At 37.7% G+C, this 24,233-nt stretch overlaps 1 protein-coding gene across 1 annotated transcript in view; it reads right to left on the reverse strand.

Annotated features, from left to right (window-relative positions):
• The window catches only part of LOC132550287 (uncharacterized), a 38,911-nt gene extending 24,387 nt beyond the window's left edge, over positions 1–14,524 (reverse strand). The window contains exons 1-4 of the mRNA XM_060214332.1: positions 14,371–14,524; positions 10,104–10,109; positions 9,723–9,848; positions 6,518–6,651 (exon numbers count right to left, since the gene is read on the reverse strand). Coding sequence (XP_060070315.1) covers positions 6,518–6,651; positions 9,723–9,848; positions 10,104–10,109; positions 14,371–14,524 — 420 coding nt within the window. The remainder of the gene's footprint in view (positions 1–6,517; positions 6,652–9,722; positions 9,849–10,103; positions 10,110–14,370) is intronic.
• Positions 14,525–24,233: the final 9,709 nt, after the last annotated feature.

Below are 24,233 nucleotides of genomic sequence, written 5' to 3' on the forward strand. Positions count from 1 at the left end.
ATTGAAGGTGTGATGTATACACTGTACATTATAGGTGTGATGTACACAGTACACTGTACATTGTAGGTGTGATGTATACAGTACACTGTACATTGTAGGTGTGATGTACACAGTACACTGTACATTGTAGGTGTGATGTACACAGTACAATGTAGGTGTGATGTATACAATACACTGTACATTGTAGGTGTGATGTATACTATACGTTGTAAGTGAGATGTATACAGTACATGTATACTGTACATTGTAGGTGTGATGTATACAGTACACTGTACATTGTAGGTGTGATGTATACACTGTACATTGTAGGTGTGATGTACACAGTACACTGTACATTGAAGGTGTGATGTATACACTGTACATTATAGGTGTGATGTACACAGTACACTGTACATTGTAGGTGTGATGTATACAGTACACTGTACATTGTAGGTGCGATGTATACACTGTACATTGTAGGTGTGATGTACACAGTACACTGTACATTGAAGGTGTGATGTATACACTGTACATTATAGGTGTGATGTACACAGTACACTGTACATTGTAGGTGTGATGTATACAGTACACTGTACATTGTAGGTGTGATGTACACAGTACACTGTACATTGTAGGTGTGATGTACACAGTACAATGTAGGTGTGATGTATACAATACACTGTACATTGTAGGTGTGATGTATACTATACATTGTAAGTGAGATGTATACAGTACATGTATACTGTACATTGTAGGTGTGATGTATACAGTACACTGTACATTGTAGGTGTGATGTATACAGTACACTGTACATTGTAGGTGTGATGTATACACTGTACATTGTAGGTGTGATGTACACAGTACACTGTACATTGAAGGTGTGATGTATACACTGTACATTATAGGTGTGATGTACACAGTACACTGTACATTGTAGGTGTGATGTATACAGTACACTGTACATTGTAGGTGTGATGTACACAGTACACTATACATTGTATGTGTGATGTACACAGTACAATGTACATTGTAGGTGTGATGTACACAGTACAATGTAGGTGTGATGTATACAGTACACTGTACATTGTAGGTGTGATGTATACTGTACATTGTAAGTGTGATGTATACAGTACACTGTACATTGTAGGTGTGATGTACACAGTACACTGTACATTGTAGGTGTGATGTATACACTATACATTGTATGTGTGATGTACACAGTACAATGTACATTGTAGGTGTGATGTACACAGTACAATGTAGGTGTGATGTATACAGTACACTGTACATTGTAGGTGTGATGTATACTGTACATTGTAAGTGTGATGTATACAGTACACTGTACATTGTAGGTGTGATGTATACAGTACACTGTACATTGTAGGTGTGATGTATACACTATACATTGTATGTGTGATGTACACAGTACAATGTACCTTGTAGGTGTGATGTATACAGTACACTGTACATTGTAGGTGTGATGTATCCACTGTACATTGTAGGTGTAATGTATACACTGTACATTGTAGGTATGATGTATACAGTACACTATACATTGTAGGTGTGATGTATACACAGTACATTGTAGGTGTGATGTATACACTGTGCATTGTAGGTGTGATGTATACAGTACACTATACATTGTAGGTGTGATGTATACAGTACACTATACATTGTAGGTGTGATGTATACAGTACACTGTACATTGTAGGTGTGATGTAAACACTGTTTATTGTAGGTGTGATGTATACACAGTACATTGTAGGTGTGATGTATACACTGTGCATTGTAGGTGTGATGTATACAGTACACTATACATTGTAGGTGTGATGTATACAGTACACTATACATTGTAGGTGTGATGTATACAGTACACTGTACATTGTAGGTGTGATGTAAACACTGTACATTGTAGGTATGATGTATACAGTACACTATACATTGTAGGTGTGATGTATACACTGTACATTGTAGGTATGATGTATACAGTACACTATACATTGTAGGTGTGAAGTATACACAGTACATTGTAGGTGTGATGTATACACTGTGCATTGTAGGTGTGATGTATACAGTACACTATACATTGTAGGTGTGATGTATACAGTACACTGTACATTGTAGGTGTGATGTAAACACTGTTTATTGTAGGTGTGATGTATACAGTACACTGTACATTGTAGGTGTGATGTATACAGTACACTGTACATTGTAGGTGTGATGTATACAGTACATAGGTGTGATGTATACAGTACACTGTACATTGTAGGTGTGATGTACACAGTACACTGTACATTGTAAGTGTGATGTATATAGTACACTGTACATTGTAGGTGTGATGTATACACTGTACATTGTAGGTGTGATGTTTACACTGTACATTGTGGGTGTGATGTATACACTGTACATTGTAGGTGTGATGTTTACACTGTACATTGTGGGTGTGATGTATACACTGTACATTGTAGGTGTGATGTATACACTGTACATTGTAGGTGTGATGTATACAGTACACTGTACATTGTAGGTGTGATGTTTACACTGTACATTGTAGATGTGATGTATACACTGTACATTGTAGGTGTGATGTATACAGTACACTCTACATTGTAGGTGTGATGTATACAGTACACTCTACATTGTAGGTGTGATGTACACAGTACACTGTACATTGTAGGTGTGATGTATACAGTACACTGTACATTGTAGGTGTAATGTATACAGTACACTGTACATTGTAGGTGTGATGTACACAGTACACTGTACATTGTAGGTGTGATGTATACAGTACACTGTACATTGTAGGTGTAATGTATACAGTACACTGTACATTGTAGGTGTGATGTATACAGTACACTGTACATTGTGGGTGTGATGTATACACTGTACATTGTGGGTGTGATGTATACACTGTACATTGTATGTGTAATGTATACAGTACACTGTACATTGTAGGTGTGATGTATACAGTACACTGTACATTGTAGGTGTGATGTATACAGTACATATGTTATAGGGAAGAAACATGTTTGGGTATTAAGTAGAATAAACTTCCCAGGGTTTTATTACAAAATCCAACTTGTTATAGAGGTAGCAATTATTCATATTTTTGAGAGCATCTTTGCTGTGAGGTATACATATATGTGTATTTATATATATAGAGGAATATGTATGTATAATTTAGGTGTCATGTATAGGGGTAAATTTTACGTTCATCATTGAATTTTCTCTGTTTAAATTGCTGCTTTCTAATTTGTCAATTTTTTTCATTGAAAAAAATCTAGCTCCGCCCACTTGATAGTGATTGGAGGAGTCAATGGCAACACGACACGTGGTGGTGGCTATGTCAAGACTAATTTTCTTTATTAATGGAATTCGTGTTTACTATCTATCGTCCGCGGACTCGTGTGTTACTTCTAGTTAGACTACCTGTCACTCCTGTTATTTCATCACTGGATACTCACTGCTTGGCGAGTAGTAAACAGAACTTAATGATAAACCCTCTAATGACTGTATTTTGATTGACTGAAAGTGATGTGAATTAGTCGCCAATGACGTCACTCACGTCACGCTAGATCTAATGCGTAGTGATGTGTTCGAGGATTATACTTTATGGAATAATACAATATTTATTTATTCATGTGCTGTGTGGGTTTTTTTTCTAACTTTTGAAACGTATTTCAACAGATGATGACAAGCTTTTGACAGGAACATTTAAGTTTCATGCTGGTATGGAAAAAATACATATATCATGCAAACTTATCCCGAATGCGCGTTTCATTCAGTTTCGTTTTTTTCATGTCAGCTTTGATAATTTAGGTATGAGGTATGTGTGTGTATTGTAGATATGAGGTATGTGTGTATTGTAGGTGTGAGATATGTGTATATTGTAGGTGTGAGGTATGTGTGTATTGTAGGTGTGAGGTATGTGTGTATTGTAGGTGTGAGATATGTGTATATTGTAGGTGTGAGGTATGTGTGTATTGTAGGTGTGAGGTATGTGTATATTGTAGGTGTGAGGTATGTGTGTATTGTAGGTGTGAGGTATATGTGTATTGTAGGTGTGAGGTATATGTATATTGTAGGTGTGAGGTATGTGTGTATTGTAGGTGTGAGGTGTGTGTATATTGTAGGTGTGAGGTATGTGTGTATTGTAGGTGTGAGGTATATGGGTATTGTAGGTGTGAGGTATATGTGTATTGTAGGTGTGAGGTATGTGTATATTGTAGGTGTGAGGTATGTGTGTATATTGTAGGTGTGAGGTATGTGTATATTGTAGGTGTGAGGTATGTGTGTATTGTAGGTGTGAGGTATGTGTGTGTATTGTAGGTGTGAGGTATGTGTTTATTGTAGGTGTGAGGTATGTGTGTATTGTAGGTGTGAGGTATGTGTGTGTATTGTAGGTGTGAGGTATGTGTGTATTGTAGGTGTGAGGTATGTGTATATTGTAGGTGTGAGGTATATGTGTGTATATTGTAGGTGTGAGGTATGTGTATATTGTAGGTGTGAGGTATGTGTGTGTATATTGTAGGTGTGAGGTATGTGTGTATATTGTAGGTGTGAGGTATGTGTGTGTATATTGTAGGTGTGAGGTATGTGTGTATATTGTAGGTGTGAGGTATGTGTGTATATTGTAGGTGTGAGGTATGTGTATATTGTAGGTGTGAGGTATGTGTGTATGTGTGTATATTGTAGGTGTGAGGTATGTGTATATTGTAGGTGTGAGGTATGTGTGTATATTGTAGGTGTGAGGTATGTGTATATTGTAGGTGTGAGGTATGTGTGTATATTGTAGGTGTGAGGTATGTGTGTATATTGTAGGTGTGAGGTATGTGTGTATTGTAGGTGTGAGGTATGTGTGTGTATTGTAGGTGTGAGGTATGTGTGTATATTGTAGGTGTGAGGTATGTGTGTATATTGTAGGTGTGAGGTATGTGTGTATTGTAGGTGTGAGGTATGTGTGTATATTGTAGGTGTGAGGTATGTGTGTATATTGTAGGTGTGAGGTATGTGTGTATTGTAGGTGTGAGGTATGTGTGTATATTGTAGGTTTGAGGTATGTTTGTATATTGTAGGTGTGAGGTATGTGTGTATATTGTAGGTGTGAGGTATGTGTGTATATTGTAGGTGTGAGGTATGTGTGTGTATTGTAGGTGTGAGGTGTGTGTATAGGTGTGTATATGTGTATATTGTAGGTGTGAGGTATGTGTGTAGGTGTGAGGTATGTGTGTATTGTAGGTATGAGGTATGTGTGTATATTGTAGGTGTGAGGTATGTGTGTATATTGTAGGTGTGAGGTATGTGTGTATATTGTAGGTGTGAGGTATGTGTGTATATTGTAGGTGTGAGGTATGTGTGTATATTGTAGGTGTGAGGTATGTGTATATTGTAGGTGTGAGGTATGGGTGTATATTGTAGGTGTGAGGTATGTGTGTATATTGTAGGTGTGAGGTATTTGTGTATATTGTAGGTGTGAGGTATGTGTGTATATTGTAGGTGTGAGGTATGTGTGTATTGTAGGTGTGAGGTATGTGTATATTGTAGGTGTGAGGTATGTGTGTGTATTGTAGGTGTGAGGTATGTGTGTGTATATTGTAGGTGTGTATGTTTGTATTGTGTGTGATTGTATGTGTGTGTAGGTGTGATGTGTGTATTGTAGGTGTGAGGTATGTGTGTATATTGTAGGTGTGAGGTATGTGTGTATATTGTAGGTGTGAGGTATGTGTGTATTGTAGGTGTGAGGTATGTGTGTATATTGTAGGTGTGAGGTATGTGTGTATATTGTAGGTGTGAGGTATATGTGTGTATATTGTAGGTGTGAGGTATGTGTATATTGTAGGTGTGAGGTATGTGTGTATTGTAGGTGTGAGGTATGTGTGTATATTGTAGGTGTGAGGTATGTGTGTATTGTAGGTGTGAGGTATGTGTGTGTGTATTGTAGGTGTGAGGTATGTGTGTATATTGTAGGTGTGAGGTATGTGTGTATTGTAGGTGTGAGGTATGTGTGTATATTGTAGGTGTGAGGTATGTGTATGTGTGTGTGAGGTATGTGTGTATTGTGTGTGAGGTATGTGTGGTATGTGTGTATATTGTAGGTGTGAGGTATGTGTGTGTATTGTAGATGTGAGGTATGTGTGTATTGTAGGTGTGAGGTATGTGTGTATATATTGTAGGTGTGAGGTATGTGTGTGTGTATTGTAGGTGTGTATGTGTGTATTGTAGGTGTGTATATGTGTATGTGTGTGATTGTAGGTGTATGTGTGATATGTGTGTATTGTAGGTGTGATGTATATGTGTATATATTGTATGTGTGAGGTATATGTGTATATTGTAGGTGTGATGTATATGTGTATATATTGTAGGTGTGAGGTATGTGTATATATTGTAGGTGTGAGGTATGTGTGTATATTGTAGGTGTGAGGTATGTGTATATATTGTAGGTGTGAGGTATGTGTGTATTGTAGGTGTGAGGTATGTGTATATTTTAGGTGTGAGATATGTGTGTATTATAGGTATTTAGGTAAAACGTTGGACTAACCTTTGTAAAAACAGACACAGTAAACCCGTTGACCAATGAGACGAGAAATAGGAGAAGGACAAACACTCCAAAAGTTAAAACTGACCATGGTCCAGACAGACAAGCCACACAGTGGTTCCCAACTCGATGATATTCTGCGAGTTAAAACAGATTTTAAAACTCGTACTGTTTAAATGGCTACATACAATCTTTGAAATAAGAAGAAAATATATTTCATCACTTACAGTGGTTTTTTTTTTCTGAAATTTTTTCTATGTTCAGTTTTCTGTTGTCAAACAAAATAAAAAAAATATCGCTGATTGCTAGCGAAAATCAGTACTTAGTATAAATTTGATTACAACCATACGCTGTCATACCTACAAAGATCTATGTAACAAGAAAATGTCCCAAACTTTCTTTTATTTCTTTCTTGAATTTTTTTGCTCGTAAAGCTTATAACGTTAAGTGATGTTAAATTTGGACCAGAATTAATGCCGTTATTGCCCCCGTATAACCACGGATTGGTACTACACGGTGAATAATAATTCTTCAGTTAAATTATATCTTCAATTCTCAAATAAATGTCAGTTTGATTTTAAGTTAAGTGATTATCTTGAGAACGTGTAGCGATGGATCGCTCGGTCGTTAATATTATCTGTTGATTAAATATGTCCCAGCCATAACGTAATGGAGTTAAGGTGCATTATGAACTCATAAAGTCCCATTGACAGTTCTCTCGTGTATACCATTGAATTCATTTTAGTGCAAGTTACTTGAATAAAACTAGAGGTCTTCCGATTGTCTTCCCTTAGGGAATGCTTGGTGATTAATATCGGGGCATATCAACTTTGTTGTCTGAAAAAGGTGCGATACAATTGTAACAATTTACGCAAAAGATTGTGTGTCATACCGATAACATGATAGTTTAAAAACGATACTGATTGCACGTGTTTTATGCGTTTTCATTCACGTTTCTATGCTATCACGAAATTCACACTCGATTTCCAATGTCCAGCTTGACCACTTCTTTGATTCGGTAAACTCCTCTGAAATTAGCGCTGATAACGTCACGTATTAGTTTTGAAAACGAGGCATTTTATTTTGTAAACGCGAACTTACGATGGCAGGCAGAAATAACAACGACCGTATACATAGTGACCAAATAATTAAAATCCCGTTTTTCAGCAACAATTTCTCGGCCCAATCAGGCGAAAAGCCATTTCTGTTTACAGGCGACGGTGATTTGTGCGCATGCGTTATTTTATATAACGCAAAAATTTACATATCCAGGCTGTTGATCAACGGATAAGGATTTCCTTTTCACAATTATCAATTAACCTATTCAGGTGTGTGGTTCATGAGATGATACACTTGATTTATATATGCAAAAATAAAAAAAATCTTTAAAAAGTATTCATTTTTCATTAATCAATTTTAAAGAATACAAAGGTATAGGAGTCACCTGTCTGGAATATACAGGTATAGGAGTCCCCTGTCTGGAATATACAGGCATAGGAGTCACCTGTCTGGAATATACAGGCATAGGAGACACCTGTCTGGAATATACAGGCATAGGAGTCGCCTGTCTGGAATATACAGGCATAGGAGTCACCTGTCTGGAATATACAGGTATATGAGTCACCTGTCTAGAATACAAATGCGTAGGAGTCTCCTGTCTGGAATACAAATGTGAAGGAGTCTCCTGTCTAGAATACAAATGTGTAGGAGTCTCCTGTCTAGAATACAAATGTGTAGGAGTCCCCTGTCTAGAATACAAATGTGTAGGAGTCCCCTGTCTAGAATACAAATGCGTAGGAGTCTCCTGTCTAGAATACAAATGTGTAGGAGTCTCCTGTCTAGAATACAAATGTGTAGGAGTCTCCTGTCTAGAATACAAATGTGTAGGAGTCCCCTGTCTAGAATACAAATGTGTAGGAGTCACCTGTCTAGAATACAAAGGTATAGAAGTCACCTGTCTAGAATACAAATGTGTAGGAGTCTCCTGTCTAGAATACAAATGTGTAGGAGTCCCCTGTCTAGAATACAAATGTGTAGGAGTCACCTGTCTAGAATACAAATGCGTAGGAGTCCCCTGTCTGGAATACAAATGTGTAGGAGTCTCCTGTCTGGAATACAAATGCGTAGGAGTCCCCTGTCTAGAATACAAATGTGTAGGAGTCACCTGTCTAGAATACACAGGTATAGGAGTCACCTGTCTAGAATACACAGGTATAGGAGTCACCTGTTTCAATTCTGTTAGTCCATTCCTTTCCAAATACTTACCCTATTGCGCTTCCGTTCAAGCCAACAACAGTAATTCATAAAATAATTGATTTCACTGGGATTTTTTAACTGAATGCATTTTTTTTCAGATTTCAGGAAGGGTTAACAGAGATAGAAGTCGCGTGGAAGTCAAGTCGCGTTGGTTTTATCAGGCTTGTTTACTACAATAGTCCTGGTGTAACGTACGGAGAAGTCTATTGTAACGTAAAAAAGTGTTAGCGATACCACAAAAACGGTCTGTCACTTCAATAAGCTATATACCCTATATACCCCAGTACAGTGCACAAATTATCACAAATATGTCCGGGGAGAATAGAGGACCAAATTGGCATTTAACGTTGTACGAATAAATGGAGCAAAAAGACAAAATACCAGGGAGTAAATTTCACCTTTAAATTGAAACTTTCCTCGCTAAAACGTTTACGTTTATATGGAAAGTGTATCCTTTCTTTATGTGACAAGACTATTGTACAAAATACACACAAGTGAATAGAGTTAGATACAGTAGAGCCAATCAGTGAGTAATACTATATTACACAGCTGTTTTATCCTTATATGACTCGTCTGTGATGCCAAGGGCCTAAATTTTGAAGCGATTGAGGGAAATCCAAAGTGCTCGAAAGAAAAGTCCAAATGTAGACAGGGAGTCACAGCAGCCCATAACTATATAAATTATATTTAAATTTTTTTATATCATACAACTTTAGAACAGTATGCAATATATATATATACACAAGGCGAGAAAACCGCGACGAAACTCCATTAATTTCGTAGTCGCCATAACGTCAAGTATTACTAGTCGAATAGGTTTAAACTTGATTTTTTTTTATTTCATTCAAGTTTGATAATAAGAAAGAGAGATAAAATATCATTTATACATACATCACAGAATTTAGGAAATGTAACAAAAATCTCATTAAATATGTATTAAACTCCCAGGTACCTGTTTTTGAATCCCTATGGTCACATTTCTCACAGGTGACACCGTAAGTTCCCTTGGCGCACGTGTTATTGTCCAGACAATTCTGGGGAAAATAGCAGGGCACACAGTGCTCGTGAGGATCCAGGTCTGTGAAAATACAAGTTAAGCACGTCATCATATATCTGGTGGCAAATTAGAATGAGAGACAAAAAGAGGTTAAGTCACAATGTTATGCAATATATATGGACATTTAAGTGCTGAAAGTATTTTTCATTGATAGAGCCTACATCTGTGCGTGATTTGTTAAGTCTACAGCTTGTACAATGTTTGCTGTAGCAAGTAAAAACCTTTCAAGTGCCGAATTTTTCATTTGTTTATTTATTCATGATAAAGTCATATTACCTGTAGCTTCATACATACCTGAATGCTACGGTTGAGGTCGTAAATATTAACATTTCATGGCTGAATGTTACGGCCGAGGTCGTAACTCCTAACGTTTCATACCTGAATGTTACGGTTGAGGTTGTAACTAGTAACGTTTCATACCTGAATGTTACGGTTGAGGTTGTAACTAGTAACGTTTCATACCTGAATGTTACGGTAGAGGTCGTAACTCCTAACGTTTCATGCCTGAATGTTACGGTAGAGGTCGTAACTCCTAACGTTTCATGCCTGAATGTTACGGTTGAGGTCGTAACTCCTAACGTTTCATGCCTGAATGTTACGGTAGAGGTCGTAACTCCTAACGTTTCATGCCTGGATGCAATGTTATAGATGGTAAGCTGCACGGATCAGGATATTTCACAGTTGACCATTCCGGATGATGACGTAACAGTACTGGCTACAGTTACATGATATAAGGAAAATATTTGTAACATCGTTTTAATAATTGACCAATCAAAACGGCATGTTGTATACACTGCATATCAAATGTTGTCGATGGGACAAGTTATTGTGAAATCTATGTAGATATGTATATTCATCAAACGAAATTTCACTAGATAAGTTCATTGTTATATATCACATTTAAAAGTATCACAAAATAACGCCATTGAATTTTACCATGCGTGAAAAATGGAAGTCAGTAATTTTCAAACACAAGTGGAACCCCGTCATTTATTTGCATCTAATGATCCAGTTATTGAGTCTCCGATAATGAACTGTAGGTTCCGTGAAGGCTCTGGTTCGTCAACGACTATTCACGGTATAGGCCATCTGTCCCCTTTATTATCCAAAATTAGATATATACGTTTCTACTTAAAACAATTGTGCACTACAATCCTTAACTATATACACTAAAACCTAATTATACTGTTAAAGTCATTTTTCATTCGTAGACAAGTGAGAAGAATGTATTGATCATCCTGTAAAACGTTCTGAAAGTACACAATTATCTCCTCGTCACCCGTGAGTCCGCTGGAACCAGTTTAATCTTTTAAAAACATTGGTGCTGGTATTGTTCTGGAGAACTTCAGTGCATCCAGTGGCTCAATAGTCCGTACTTCATCAAGAAAGCTTCGGAAATCAAACTATTCATGCAATTTATAGATTAAAGAAGACAAATAAATGAAAAAATTAATTGTAACAGAAGACAAGACGGGGTAAAATCGCTGAAATGTATTCAAATGTTAAGTCAGCAAATAATTTGAACGATAAATTAAAAAAAATTGCAGCATTCAGGCACAACATGCGACAATATTAAAGTAGAAATAGTTAAAACTGGCGGAGAAAATCGATTATGAGCAATATTTTTAGTTTTGATAAGGAACACTGTGTAAATTTACATGTATGTAGCTATATTACTGTACTACACGATTAAAATGGCGATTAATCATTCCAGATAATTAACACTTTGTTCTGCTTCAATATTTAGTTTTTACCTGCTGATAAGTTCTCTCTTTGGAGGAAGTTTTTAAATATGACGTCCAAAATTCGATATTGCAGCATTCTAAATGTCGTAAATAGTTATGAGAGAAGCCCGCAAAATGAGTATGCGTGTATTTAAGATGACAAACGATTCATAACATTGAGTTTTTTTTTTGTCAAACCTAACAATAGATTTTCCCGTCGTTATGTAAAATGAAAATTCGTTAATAGTAGTTTTATGGGCTAGGCGTAGGTGACTGAACCATCACTAGGTAACTGAAAATACCAACTTTTTAATAGGAGTTATCACACGTGGTGCACAGTCAATATTATCATGTGTTGGTATACACAGTACTGTTAAATTTTTTTCCGGATTTTGGAGTTTAACACATATATTGTAAATGAGATAACACAGAAAGCGCATTATCTAACTTTAGTGAGGATACATGACAATAATAACGGCAATCTGGACGTCTCCAACTGGCCATCTGCTCGTCCCAAGGTCCGCATGTTCGGTCGCGACAGACACTGCATAAAACATTCGAGATGAAACTCTTTTCTACAGATAAAAGCGTAACATGAAGTTAACGCCGAACTGAAATGTATTGATACAGGATATCGGCTACCGCTTTATGGCCCTGACAAAGCTGTACACTTCCTAGTTTTAATTTACACGAAGTGATGGTAACTGAGAACACTTAATGTTACAAACTTCAGACGGTCTGCACATCAGATCATAGACAAGATCGGCTTTATTTGTAGGAAACTCTTCAACAACTGCACACCAATTAAGGCCGGAATTCAAAAAATAAAAAAAACAACAACCCTAAATTTGTTGATTTTATCTTTAGAATTTCCTTCGTTCAAAGGGAAAACGCTGTCAGGGAGAAAAAAATGTTCTAGTCCTAATTAACATGTTAGCTAAACTTTGAAATCAATCTTCGACAATTATCTGTCTATTATTGTTACAACTCAGAAAACTGCAATTGAAAACAAATTAATTCAGAAATAACAACAAAAATTGAAATGATAATAAACCCCCCCTCCCATAATAATGGAATAACAATGATGCAAAGAATAGATACAATATCAATAACGAATACTCAGCGTTTGTCAGTCAAACGTGTTTTCTTACATGACATATTGTTAATGTCAAACATGCCAATGTTTACAGGACGTGCTAACAGTGTTTCAAACATGCCAATGTTTACAGGACGTGCTAACAGTGTTTCAAACATGCCAATGTTTATAGGACGTTCTCAAATTGTCAAACATGTCAATGTTTATAGGACCTGGTGATATTGTCACACATGTCAGTGTTTATAGGACGTTCTGACATTGTCAAACATGTCGATGTTTACAGGACGATCTGACAGTGTCAAACATGTCAATGTTTATAGGACCTGGTGACATTGTCACACATGCCAATGTTTACAAGACGTTCTGACATTGTCAAACATGTCATTGTTTATAGGACCTGGTGACATTGTCAAACATGTCAATGTTTATAGGACCCGGTGACATTGTCACACATGCCAATGTTTACAGGACGTTCTGACATTGTCAAACATGTCGGTGTTTATAGGACCTGGTGACATTGTCACACATGTCAATGTTTATAGGACCTGGTGATATTGTCACACATGCCAATGTTTATAGGACCTGGTGATATTGTCACACATGCCAATGTTTACAGGACGTTCTGACATTGTCAAACATGTCAATGTTTATTAGACCTGGTGACATTGTCACACATGTCAATGTTTATAGGACCTGGTGACATTGTCAAACATGTCAATGTTTATTAGACCTGGTGATATTGTCACACATGTCAATGTTTATAGGACGTTATGACATTGTCAAACATGTCACTGTTTATAGGACCTGGTGATATTGTCACACATGTCAGTGTCTACAGGACGATCTGGCATTGTCAAACATGTCAGTGTTTACAGGACGATATGACTGTCAAACATGTCAGTGTCTACAGGACGATATGACAGTGTAAAATATGTCAGTGTCTACAGGACGATCTGACATTGTCAAACATGTCAATGTTTATAGGACGTTATGACATTGTCAAACAAGTCAGTGTTTACAGGACGATATGACAGTGTCAAACATGTCAGTGTCTACAGGACGATATGACAGTGTACAATATGTCAATGTTTACAGGACGATCTGACAGTGTCAAACATGTCAGTGTCTACAGGACGATCTGACATTGTCAAACATGTCAATGTTTATAGGACCTGTTGACATTGTCAAATATGTCAAAGTTTATAGGACGTTCTGACAGTGTCAAACATGTCGATGTTTACAGGACGATCTGACAGTGTCAAACATGCCAATGTTTATAAGACCTGGTGATAGTGTCAAACATGTCAGTGTTTATAGGACGTTCTGTGAGTATCAAACATGTCAGTGTTATGTTACGTATAAACAGGTAGTGTCACTTGGCTATTGACCCTATAATAGTAAATTATTTCTACTTTTATTGTTGCCCTATGAGGGTTTTTAACTCTCACTTGAATTGCATAGTTCATCCTCTGCTCACGAGAACACTCGAAACAAAACACAGGCTATATGATGTGGAAATTTAGAGTAACAGACTGCCTAAAACCGGTCTTTTTCTGTGGTGAATGGGGTGGAGCGAGAACTGAGGATATGAGGGTAGCATTTAGTTTGGCCTACATTTAAATCTGACAGTAAACAGTAAGATGCGCGATACAGTAACAAGCAAATAAGAAAATACAAGTCTATCGAATACTGAATGTAGATATATATTTACCTATGCTGTTACCATCAGATACCACAGGTTGATGGAAGGCCTTCGTGACGTTCATACAGTGGTAACCCGGACCAACATTTTCAGTTATGGAATGACAAAGCACAAACCGTGACGAGTGCAAAAGGCTTATCGTCAACAGTACTTCAGCTCTAGATATATACTTCATGGCGACATTCGAAATTACCGAAATTATCACATGGACATAATTCACAGAATAAGTGAATCAGCAAGACTTTGAAAATTTAAGATACCAACTGTTTAACTGAAGATCGATGTTCTGTCGCCATAACAAGATCCGGTTCTTTCGAATATGGCGGTCCTGGCACTTATTTTTTATTAGAGTTGTTCCCCTTTAATTTCTCTTTCAGTAATGTATTGACTTTAAAGTCCCGCAATCGATTCAAGTTGTAAAATAATATTTCATAAACTTCCGAAAACGAATGGGCATGTGTGATTTAGAAAAAAAAGTTAACGCTGAGCTTTGCCTGCTCATGCGGAACGGTCAATTATGATTCATCACAGGCCTATCTTATCTGTAGTAATAATTAAAGGCGACACGTAACCATAAAGAAATAAATAAAATAATTAAGCAGTTTATCTGATCACATAGCAGGCATCAGGGTAACCCTATTATGATATCCCCGCCATCAACATATGGCGTAGTAATTATTTAAAATGAAAATTGTCATTGAATATGCCGTATTTTCGAGCCATTTCTTACGTCAAGATTTTGTTCTTTTTTCGTTTTAATTTTCTGGTTTTTTTTTTTTTTTACGTGGGGGGAGTGGAGAGTGGGAGAGTTGGGATTAAAGCTATGAATATCAATATTGAGACTTCCGTTTCCCGGATAAATCAACTAGACAGAGTCCAGCTCTAATGACATATCAATTTAACTCGTAGACGTCTTGTCGACGATTTGGAATTATATAAGAACTCAGTTGCAAACATGCATTATCTTGCTTTATGCTACCAATTGTTCAACGTATGGTGTATAGTGGCCATCAAACTTAATCCTGGCCTTGGACTGGTAATCTGATAACGATTTTCTGAATCAGTCTTTATTTCCTGTGTGACATTAAAACATTTAAAATGGTTATTCGATTGGTGTCTATTTTGGAATCGACGCCACATCTATCAAGTATATCATGGTTAAAGTCTTGCAGTGAATCGTGTAGTGTCACGAATCTGTACGGCAAAGGTTGGTGCCTGTCATAAATTCTCCTTCATACTTCCGTCGTACAAATCATATGTCGTACTACTTACCTGTTTTACATGTGATGGGTCACGTTGCCAGGTTACAGGTCTAGTGTGACAAATGTTACATCTGTTGTCTTGGTTACTTGACAGAAAAATGTAATAATGTATGGACATGTAGCAAGTATATGTGCAATTAATGTGTATCCCATTGGTTACCTGTCTGATATACACTGTACCTGTTGACTTGGTTACCTGTCTGACATACACTGTGTCTGACATACACGGTATCTGTTGCCTTGGTTGCCTGTCTGGCATACACTGTATTTGTTGCCTTGGTTACCTGTCTGACATACACTTTGTATGGTTTCTGTTGCCTTGTTTACCTGTCTGACACTGTAAATGTAGCTTGCTTGCAAAGTCCTTTTTGTGAGATAAATAAAACACGACCAAACATAAAATTAGGCAGTTGTGTTAATCTGGGCCTATTGGAAAATGAATATCTAACCCAACTTATTTACAGTGTTGGTACGGGAATGTGATACAAAATGTATTGTGATATTAAACGTTTCCCCTTTAACAAGACTGCAGTGTTATATTAACCGTATTCAACCTCTAATGTGATAATAAACGTCACAAACTAATCGAGACTGGAGAGTGATATCGAATGTTCAAATCTTTGCAAAATTGCATTACAAAATCATATACACATTAAAGAAAAGTGTTCAATTTTTTTCTCGCCAAGCTAGTAAGAATTTATCGGTGAACCTATTCCTGCTGATTGAAACACGCAATCTACAATATTCACTAAATACTTGATGGTTTATGACAGCGGGGCTTATTTCTATTAGAATTTCGTTCCATGGTCAATATAGGAAAACGGACAGAGAGTTAAGCCATGTTAAATTAAGCCTGATCATTAACACCTTAACGATGTGAAGTTATCGACCTTTCTTTCAGGATGTCTAGACGACGCTGATCACTCCAATATAGTGGTTCGGCGCAGGGGTTACCGAGGACCATCGATCTCCACCAGTAATTTGACAGGGGTGCTGGGTAGGGCAGAATTGGTTGGTATGGGGCGCCCGGCGTCATCTGTATTTGTCAATCTTGTATAACGTATTTGTGAGCCGCTAGTGTGAGATCACAAGCACAAATAAATAGGCGCTATTCTTTAGACTATGCCACAATGAAACGTTGCCGAGCTACCATACGCCACATCACCAGTTACCACATCTAACACGTCCCATTTCCACCATACGCCACATCACCAGTTACCACATCTAACATGTCCAAAGTCCACCATGGGTCACATTATCAGTTACAACAATCCTTAGTTACCACAAGTTACTCGTCTCCAGTCTACCACACGTGTCCATGTACAGTTACCATAACAAACACGGCCCAAGTCTACCACATATGTCATCCTCAGTTCCCACAAGATCCCAGTTTATCACACGTGTCATGCAAACTTACCACATATAACGTCTCCTGTCTACCATTCTACCAGATCTAACACGTTCTCAGTCTACCACACGTGTCATCCTTAGTCACCAAGACTACCCAGTTTACCACGTGTGTCATCTTAAATTACCATGATGACACCTCTCCAGTCTACAACACATGTCATCATCAGTTACCACAATGACACGTCCCTTGTCTACCACACGTGTCATCTTTAGTTACCACAATGACACGTCCCTAGTCTACCACACCTGCCATCCTTTGTTACCACAATGACACATCCCTATTCTACCACACTTGTCATCCTTAGTTACCACAATGACACGTTTCTAGTCTACCACACATGTCAACCTTAGTTACCACAATAACACGTCCCTAGTCTACCACACGTGTCATCCTTTGTTACCACAATGACACGTCCCTGTTCTACCACATGTGTCATCCTTTGTTACCACAATGACACGTCCCTATTCTACCACACGTGTCATCCTTTGTTACCACAATGACACGTCTCTAGTCTACCACACATGTCATCCTTTGTTACCACAATGACACGTTCCTAGTCTACCACACGTGTCATCCTTAGTTACCACAATGACACGTCCCTATTCTACCACACGTGTCATCCTTAGTTACCACAATGACACCTCCCTAGTCTATTTTTTTAATGTTCGCGATGGCATGTTTTTATTGTTTTGTTTACCTGTCTTCACCACATTATATGTACAACAGTTTTGGACGCAATCCCTCCCAGAGTGCATTGCGGTATCCCAATAACACCTATGTATACGGCTCGTGCCATTTAAAGATTCTTGAAAAAAGTATTTGTGTCCAGTAATAAAGTCTTTTATTATTTTTTTCTGCTATGTTAATCGTATTATTATTTTGAAAATAAATATTTTTTCTGCCGGAAAATGACATCATTTTATATAGATTATTTTGCGGAAGATTAATCGTCGTGTTTACATTTTGTACTTTCACTTTTTAATTACCGACGTGTTTCCTGAGATACATAGTGATATAGCGCGATATCAATGAAACTGATGGTATTGACTACAACATTGACACATAACCTCTCAAAAAGCACAAATATTAATTTTTACACTGACATACAAAACAATCTTCATTTGTGTCGTTTGTTGATGTTGTCTGGGATGCCACCATAGTTTTGTTGAAGTCAAACATTGGCAGTTAATGAACCGTTTACAGGGGTGTTTTGTGACTGTTAATGAACGACAACTCTCGCAGAGATTTTAATGTTATGATGATAAGACTATATTGTGACGTCAGAATGCTCTTGGCCGCCATTCGTGTTTTGGATGCTGCCAGTACTGGATTATTCCTGTGTAAGAGAGGAATATTATTGGATTCTCAAATTATATTTCCCAAAATATAGATGTATATACCCACCAGAATTGAAAATTACGGACACGATTGACTCTTCTATATCAGTCGCTTACCTCGATCTATTCCTACAACGAAACCAACTGACAAGCGTGATGATTTCAATTTCCCTGTTTTGAATTTTCCATTTCTGAAACTTTACTCCCTTGCATCCTCAATCTTTGCTGTTTATCTCTCGCATTTGATTCGTGCCCCGAGTTTTCTAGATGTGAGGACGAGGGACCTCGAGTTGTGAAGGTGTGAGGACGAGGGACCTCGAGTTGTGAAGGGGTGAGGACGAGGTATCCCGAGTATTCTAGGTGTGGGGACGAGGTACCCCGAGTATTCTAGGAGTGAAGACGAGGTACCCCTAGTTGTGAAGGTGTGAGGACGAGGTACCCCGAGTTGTGAAGGTGTGAGGACGAGGTACCCCGAGTTGTGAAGGTCTAAGGACGAGGTACCCCGAGTTGTGAAGGTGTGAGGACAAGGTACCCCGAGTTGTGAAGGTCTGAGGATGAGGGAACGTTTACCTCGGATGAGAAACCAACAATGCATGCGCTTGATTTGACTCTGTAATCCGGTGTCCTTTGGACAAACTAGTATCCCAGTATGTAAACACAGCTATTTCAATATTTTAGAAACAGCGTCACAAAGCTACTGTTGACCAATGTCTTATTCCCAAAGGTCAAAATGCTATGTCCGTACTTAACGCGGCTTAAAAGGGTTTACGACAAACTGCCACTGACAAAAGAAGTGTCTCCTTCCCGGGGGCCTAATGGATCGTCTCCTTATTGGGATATTTGGCAGAATGGGGCGTCTGCACCAATTAGAGGGATTTTGAAATGACCAGTGTAATGGTCCTGTGGGAGTGGCTGACGGTGAGGTATCGTTGTTGGCGTTCTCTGTCGGCCAGACAGCACGATAACAATGACTTTGTGGAAACAGGCATACCACAGAATCACTTGGACTCTGAAGTAGAATTTTCGTTTGTTATTGCAAACGTTTTTTTCGATAGTGTGGACTAGACAACACCAAAAGCTCAAACCTAATTTCTCTACACATCTTAGATCCATACAACTGAAGCTAAAGAACCATTGATACCAGTCAAATTATGATTTGCGTCAGAGTGAATTACGTTAATATCTTTTTCTATAGGCACGGAATGGGTCGGCAGTAAACAACGTATGATTGAATTAAGATGAACACTACTACAAGATCATGAGGTTCACCTGATATGAGATACACGTCAGAACAGAGATAGTTGTCACAGATAAGATTATGAGGTTCACCTGATATAAGATACACGTCAGAACAGAGATAGTTGTCACAGATAAGATTGTGAGGTTCATCTGATATGAGATACACGTAAAACAGAGATAGTTGTCACAGACAAGATTATGAGGTTCACCTGATATGAGATACACGTGAAACAGAGATAATTATCACAGATAAGATTATGTGGTTCACCTGATATGAAATACACGTCTGAACAGAGATAATTATCACAGATAAGATTATGTGGTTCACCTGATATGAGATACACGTCTGAACAGAGATAATTATCACAGATAAGATTATGTGGTTCACCTGATCTGAGATACACGTAAAACAGAGATAGTTGTCACAGATAAGAGAGTAGATAAAACAGATCATATTGCTTACATGATACCTTAACACCCACTCAGCTCTTCTCGCGTTTACAACTACAAGACATGGCGAAGCAATCCTAAATCTCGTATAGCCATGTGTGATTAGTATATGTATAATGAATAAGATTGCGTACAACTAGCCTTGTCTCCATAGCTGCTTCAGTCTTTATCCTTAATCACATAACGCCTTGGCGACTGGCCGCAGTAGGCCAGCTGTCTTGGCTACAAAAAACAACCTGTTGAAAATTGCTTTTTGAAAATAGGAGCTGACGAGAACAGCTAAGGAGACAATTCTAGAGGCATTTTAAATATAGGTCACGTGTAGGCGTCGGCTAATCAAGATTTTTTTACGTTACACTTAAACCTCGTGAAGACAGTAGGAGCATGTGTGAATGCAAGAGGTCACATTTCTGTTACTCAAACAAGTAAAATTGATACGGAGTAGATTTTAATGAACCTTGCGGACACCCAGACCAGATATCCCTGTCCCTAACTCACCTTTGACCTCGTACACGATAAATCGCCTGATAGGGTGGCTGATTTCCGCTATTTCGCTCCGCCAACGCGACGACACGACAGTGTGGCAACGCGACATCGCGACAAAATCGATGCACTAACGCAACAATGCGACAAAAGTACCCGGCTAACGCGAGTTTTCGCATTTTTGCGAAATGGTGGAAATCAGAAAAAATGTTATAACGTATTATGGGGTATTTCTGCATACTTCACTCCTCTCACATTTGAAGAATGGGGTAATAAATCTCGTGCTACCACGGTTCACTGCAAACTTAATCCCTTTCATAGACAATCATGATTACATGACTATGAAAAGGGGTTGTGTACAGTGGACTGTGGTAAACCCGTAAGAAAAGGGGAGATAATCAATTAACTAGTAATGTTTAAGTCGAAAAATGCAGATGAAGTGGTCAATTCTCATTTTCAAGCCAAAATTCTACAAATCGCCTTCAAAGGAAAATCATTATTGTGTAAGTAATAATGGATAATGACAGACCGATACCAATACTGAGCCTAAAGTTGTCTGGTACCGAGAAATACTCACGCATACAGGTACATGTATTTTAGCTTACACAGAAAACAATGAAAGGTTGAGGATGTGGCTGACAAGGTGATTTTTAAAAGATATTTTCTTTGTTTTTTTTTTTTTTTTTGGGGGGGGGGGGGGGGGGGTTGTGAGAAGTATGCAGTAAGTCTGTTATTGCATGACTTGTCTTCTCTCGGGACTTCATACATCCTCTCTAACGCTCAGTTTAATAAATCTCTTGTTACTCGAAAACCGTGCAATAACCTTTACCTACACGTCCATGCACGGCGTAATTAAGAATATCGCGTTTGAGGAAAATCCTTGATATGTGGCGATAAGGGAAGAGATGTAGATAATTACACCAGGAGTGTAGATAATGGCAATATACATGGGCATAGTAAGGTCTACGTTTCAGTATTTAACTTAATAATTACCACGGATACAACTGTCAAATAGTAGATAGAAATTCATCATACAAACGAAATCGCATCGTTACTTATCTATGTACATCTGTCCAATCGCCTGTGATCTACTAAATCACACCTATCTTTTGACCAACAGTCGTTGTGATTAGCTGATTATTTCCGTTATTGACGTCACATTTCTCGTACATCCGGGTACGCGTGCTGTTGATAATGACGTTTGATTGACAATTTAATCTGATATGTATCTTATGTGACAGACTGACGTCATTGCAAAACCAGTCGAAATACAAAGACAAGGACGGGTCACAGAAACGTTCACGATATGATTTCTTTATGTAGAGAGCTTTTCTCACACACGAAAGACGCCAAAAAATTCTCGAAAATGTTTTTGAAAAATTCTCATATGAAACAATGTTTGGAAAAATACATTATAAAATTATAGTACATATTCAAACCAGTCGCTATGGCAACACTATCATTAATCACTTACCTTTTCTATCGTCGCTATGGTAACACTATCATTAATCACTTACCTTTACTATTGTCGCTATGGTAACACTATCATTAATCACCTACCTTTACTGCTGTCGCTATGGTAACACTATCATTAATCATTTACCTTTTCTATCGTAGCTATGGCAACACTATCATAAATCACCTACCTTTACTGTTGTCGCTATGGTAACACTATCATTAATTGCCTACATTTACTAAAGTTGCGTCATATGTGTTATATTGTTTGTGTTAAGTTATATATGTTACACTGTTTGTGTTCAGTTAGATGTTTTTACACTGTTTGTGTTAAGTGATATGTGTTACACTGTTTGTGTTAAGTGATATGTGTTACACTGTTTGTGTTACTTCATCTAGGTAGTTCGGTTAAAATCACAATCAATTCCGATGTTCTTATTTATGAGTAAGTTCTATATGCCAGTAATATTAAACCAAATGTATTTCTACTGCTTGTGTTGTATTTTAGTTTCAGGTCTGAACATAACAGCACAAGGTTACCTTCATCAAAAAGACAGAAAATAAAGTAAAACATAGGTGCATTAATAAAACAGACGTCAAACAACAAAGAGATCTTCATTTGGACAATATTACACTGAATTTCTTTCAGTTCTTAGGGTTAGATGTTTAGGTAACTGTTCGTATATTTGATCGTGAAGGCGACACATTTATGGAACATTTACCAATCAAACGTTCGTGACCGCTGGTTCTTTGCCCAATTACTGGTGTACATTTATAATATGGGTTATAGAAGGTTGAAAACTGGCCATAGATCTGATGTTAGATACACATACAGCCAATAGAAGGCGTTCCATATTGAACCAACAATAACTCCGCTGCATATAGAGGTAATTCGCTCTGATTGGTAGTATAACTGTATTTCACAACGGCGTGCTGGTACGCTGTACATCCCACAAACGACATCAACCGTTTGTTGTTTATCTTGGAGTTTTTTTCCAAGGCATATTTATGATCAGTGAATTTCCTGTTCACATGTGAAGTATTATTTTTGCTCTAATGATTCAAATTGTTTCTCAAGACTTCTTTGGATCATTAAAAGCAATATCTCAGAAGATTTTATTGATTTCATGTTGGCGGTTTAACGTTGTTACAACACTATTTTACGTCAGGGAAATCCAAAAACACTTGGTTCGTATGACAACCTTCCGCTACTAAACCAATAAAATAACTAGATCTAATGACTCCAAATTCCGACTATCACAGAAAACCAGGACCAACATTTATATCGAACACGGGAAAGATACACACATATAAGCAATTTTAGCTTATTGTTTGTTCTCTGTGTCAAGATCTTTCTGATGGAAAAGGACAGAAGGCATTCCGACACATTAAGCATATGAGTTCTAGACAGGCCCAATCCGGAATCACCTCTCGAGGTATCGGGGAAAGGCAGAGTAGGGATAATGGCCTTGGAGAGTTGTCAGGCTGTAATACGTCTCTTTGGGGCTAACACTCTTGTTTTCATTGTCGTACTTGAATGACAGCTAAACGGAATAAAATCCGCCATACGTACACCTATAAATACTCGGTGTGGAAACAGTTGAGGCGCCAGGAGAAAAGCGAGATAAAAACCGATCAAATGGCCATGGCATTACGTATCATGTTTGTTGTTAGGAGCTATTAAAACACACTAGAGCAACTACATTTGATATATACATGTGATTAGCAGATTTAAATGTGTAACCCAACTGATTGCAATAAAAAAAAAAAAAAAACAGCGACGCACTATGTCATCAATATCTGGTGTTTGATAATTCGTTCATTATACACTTCAGGAATATAACAAGACACACCAGTAGTCTTTCTTTACTTCAATGTATCCGAATTTAAAAAAATCCGCAAAATTCAAAGCAGCAAATTAAAAGTATTATTCTGATTGGTTGAAAACTGTAACAGCAAAATAGAACGATTCCTTTTAGTTGCTCCGATGTAATTTGAATTTTTTCATTTCTTTAAAAAGAAATACATACATACACACAGCTCGGAGGCTACTAGACCCCACAATGTGGTCAGATATGATTACATGAGTTTATCTCATCCTAAACCTCTAATATTTTAACTGGTGCAAACATAAGGAATAGTTCTTCTTCCGTGAGAAAACGTCACACAAAAGTATACTGTTTACAGTAAGACATCTCCCCCTCCCAGTTCTCCTCACCTCCTCCCCATCCCCCTTCCCCATTCCCC

The sequence above is a fragment of the Ylistrum balloti genome, unplaced genomic scaffold (assembly GCF_031769215.1).
Source record: "Ylistrum balloti isolate Yb309-2 unplaced genomic scaffold, AGI_CSIRO_Ybal_v1 Utg370118, whole genome shotgun sequence".
Taxonomy (NCBI): Eukaryota; Metazoa; Mollusca; class Bivalvia; order Pectinida; family Pectinidae; genus Ylistrum; species Ylistrum balloti.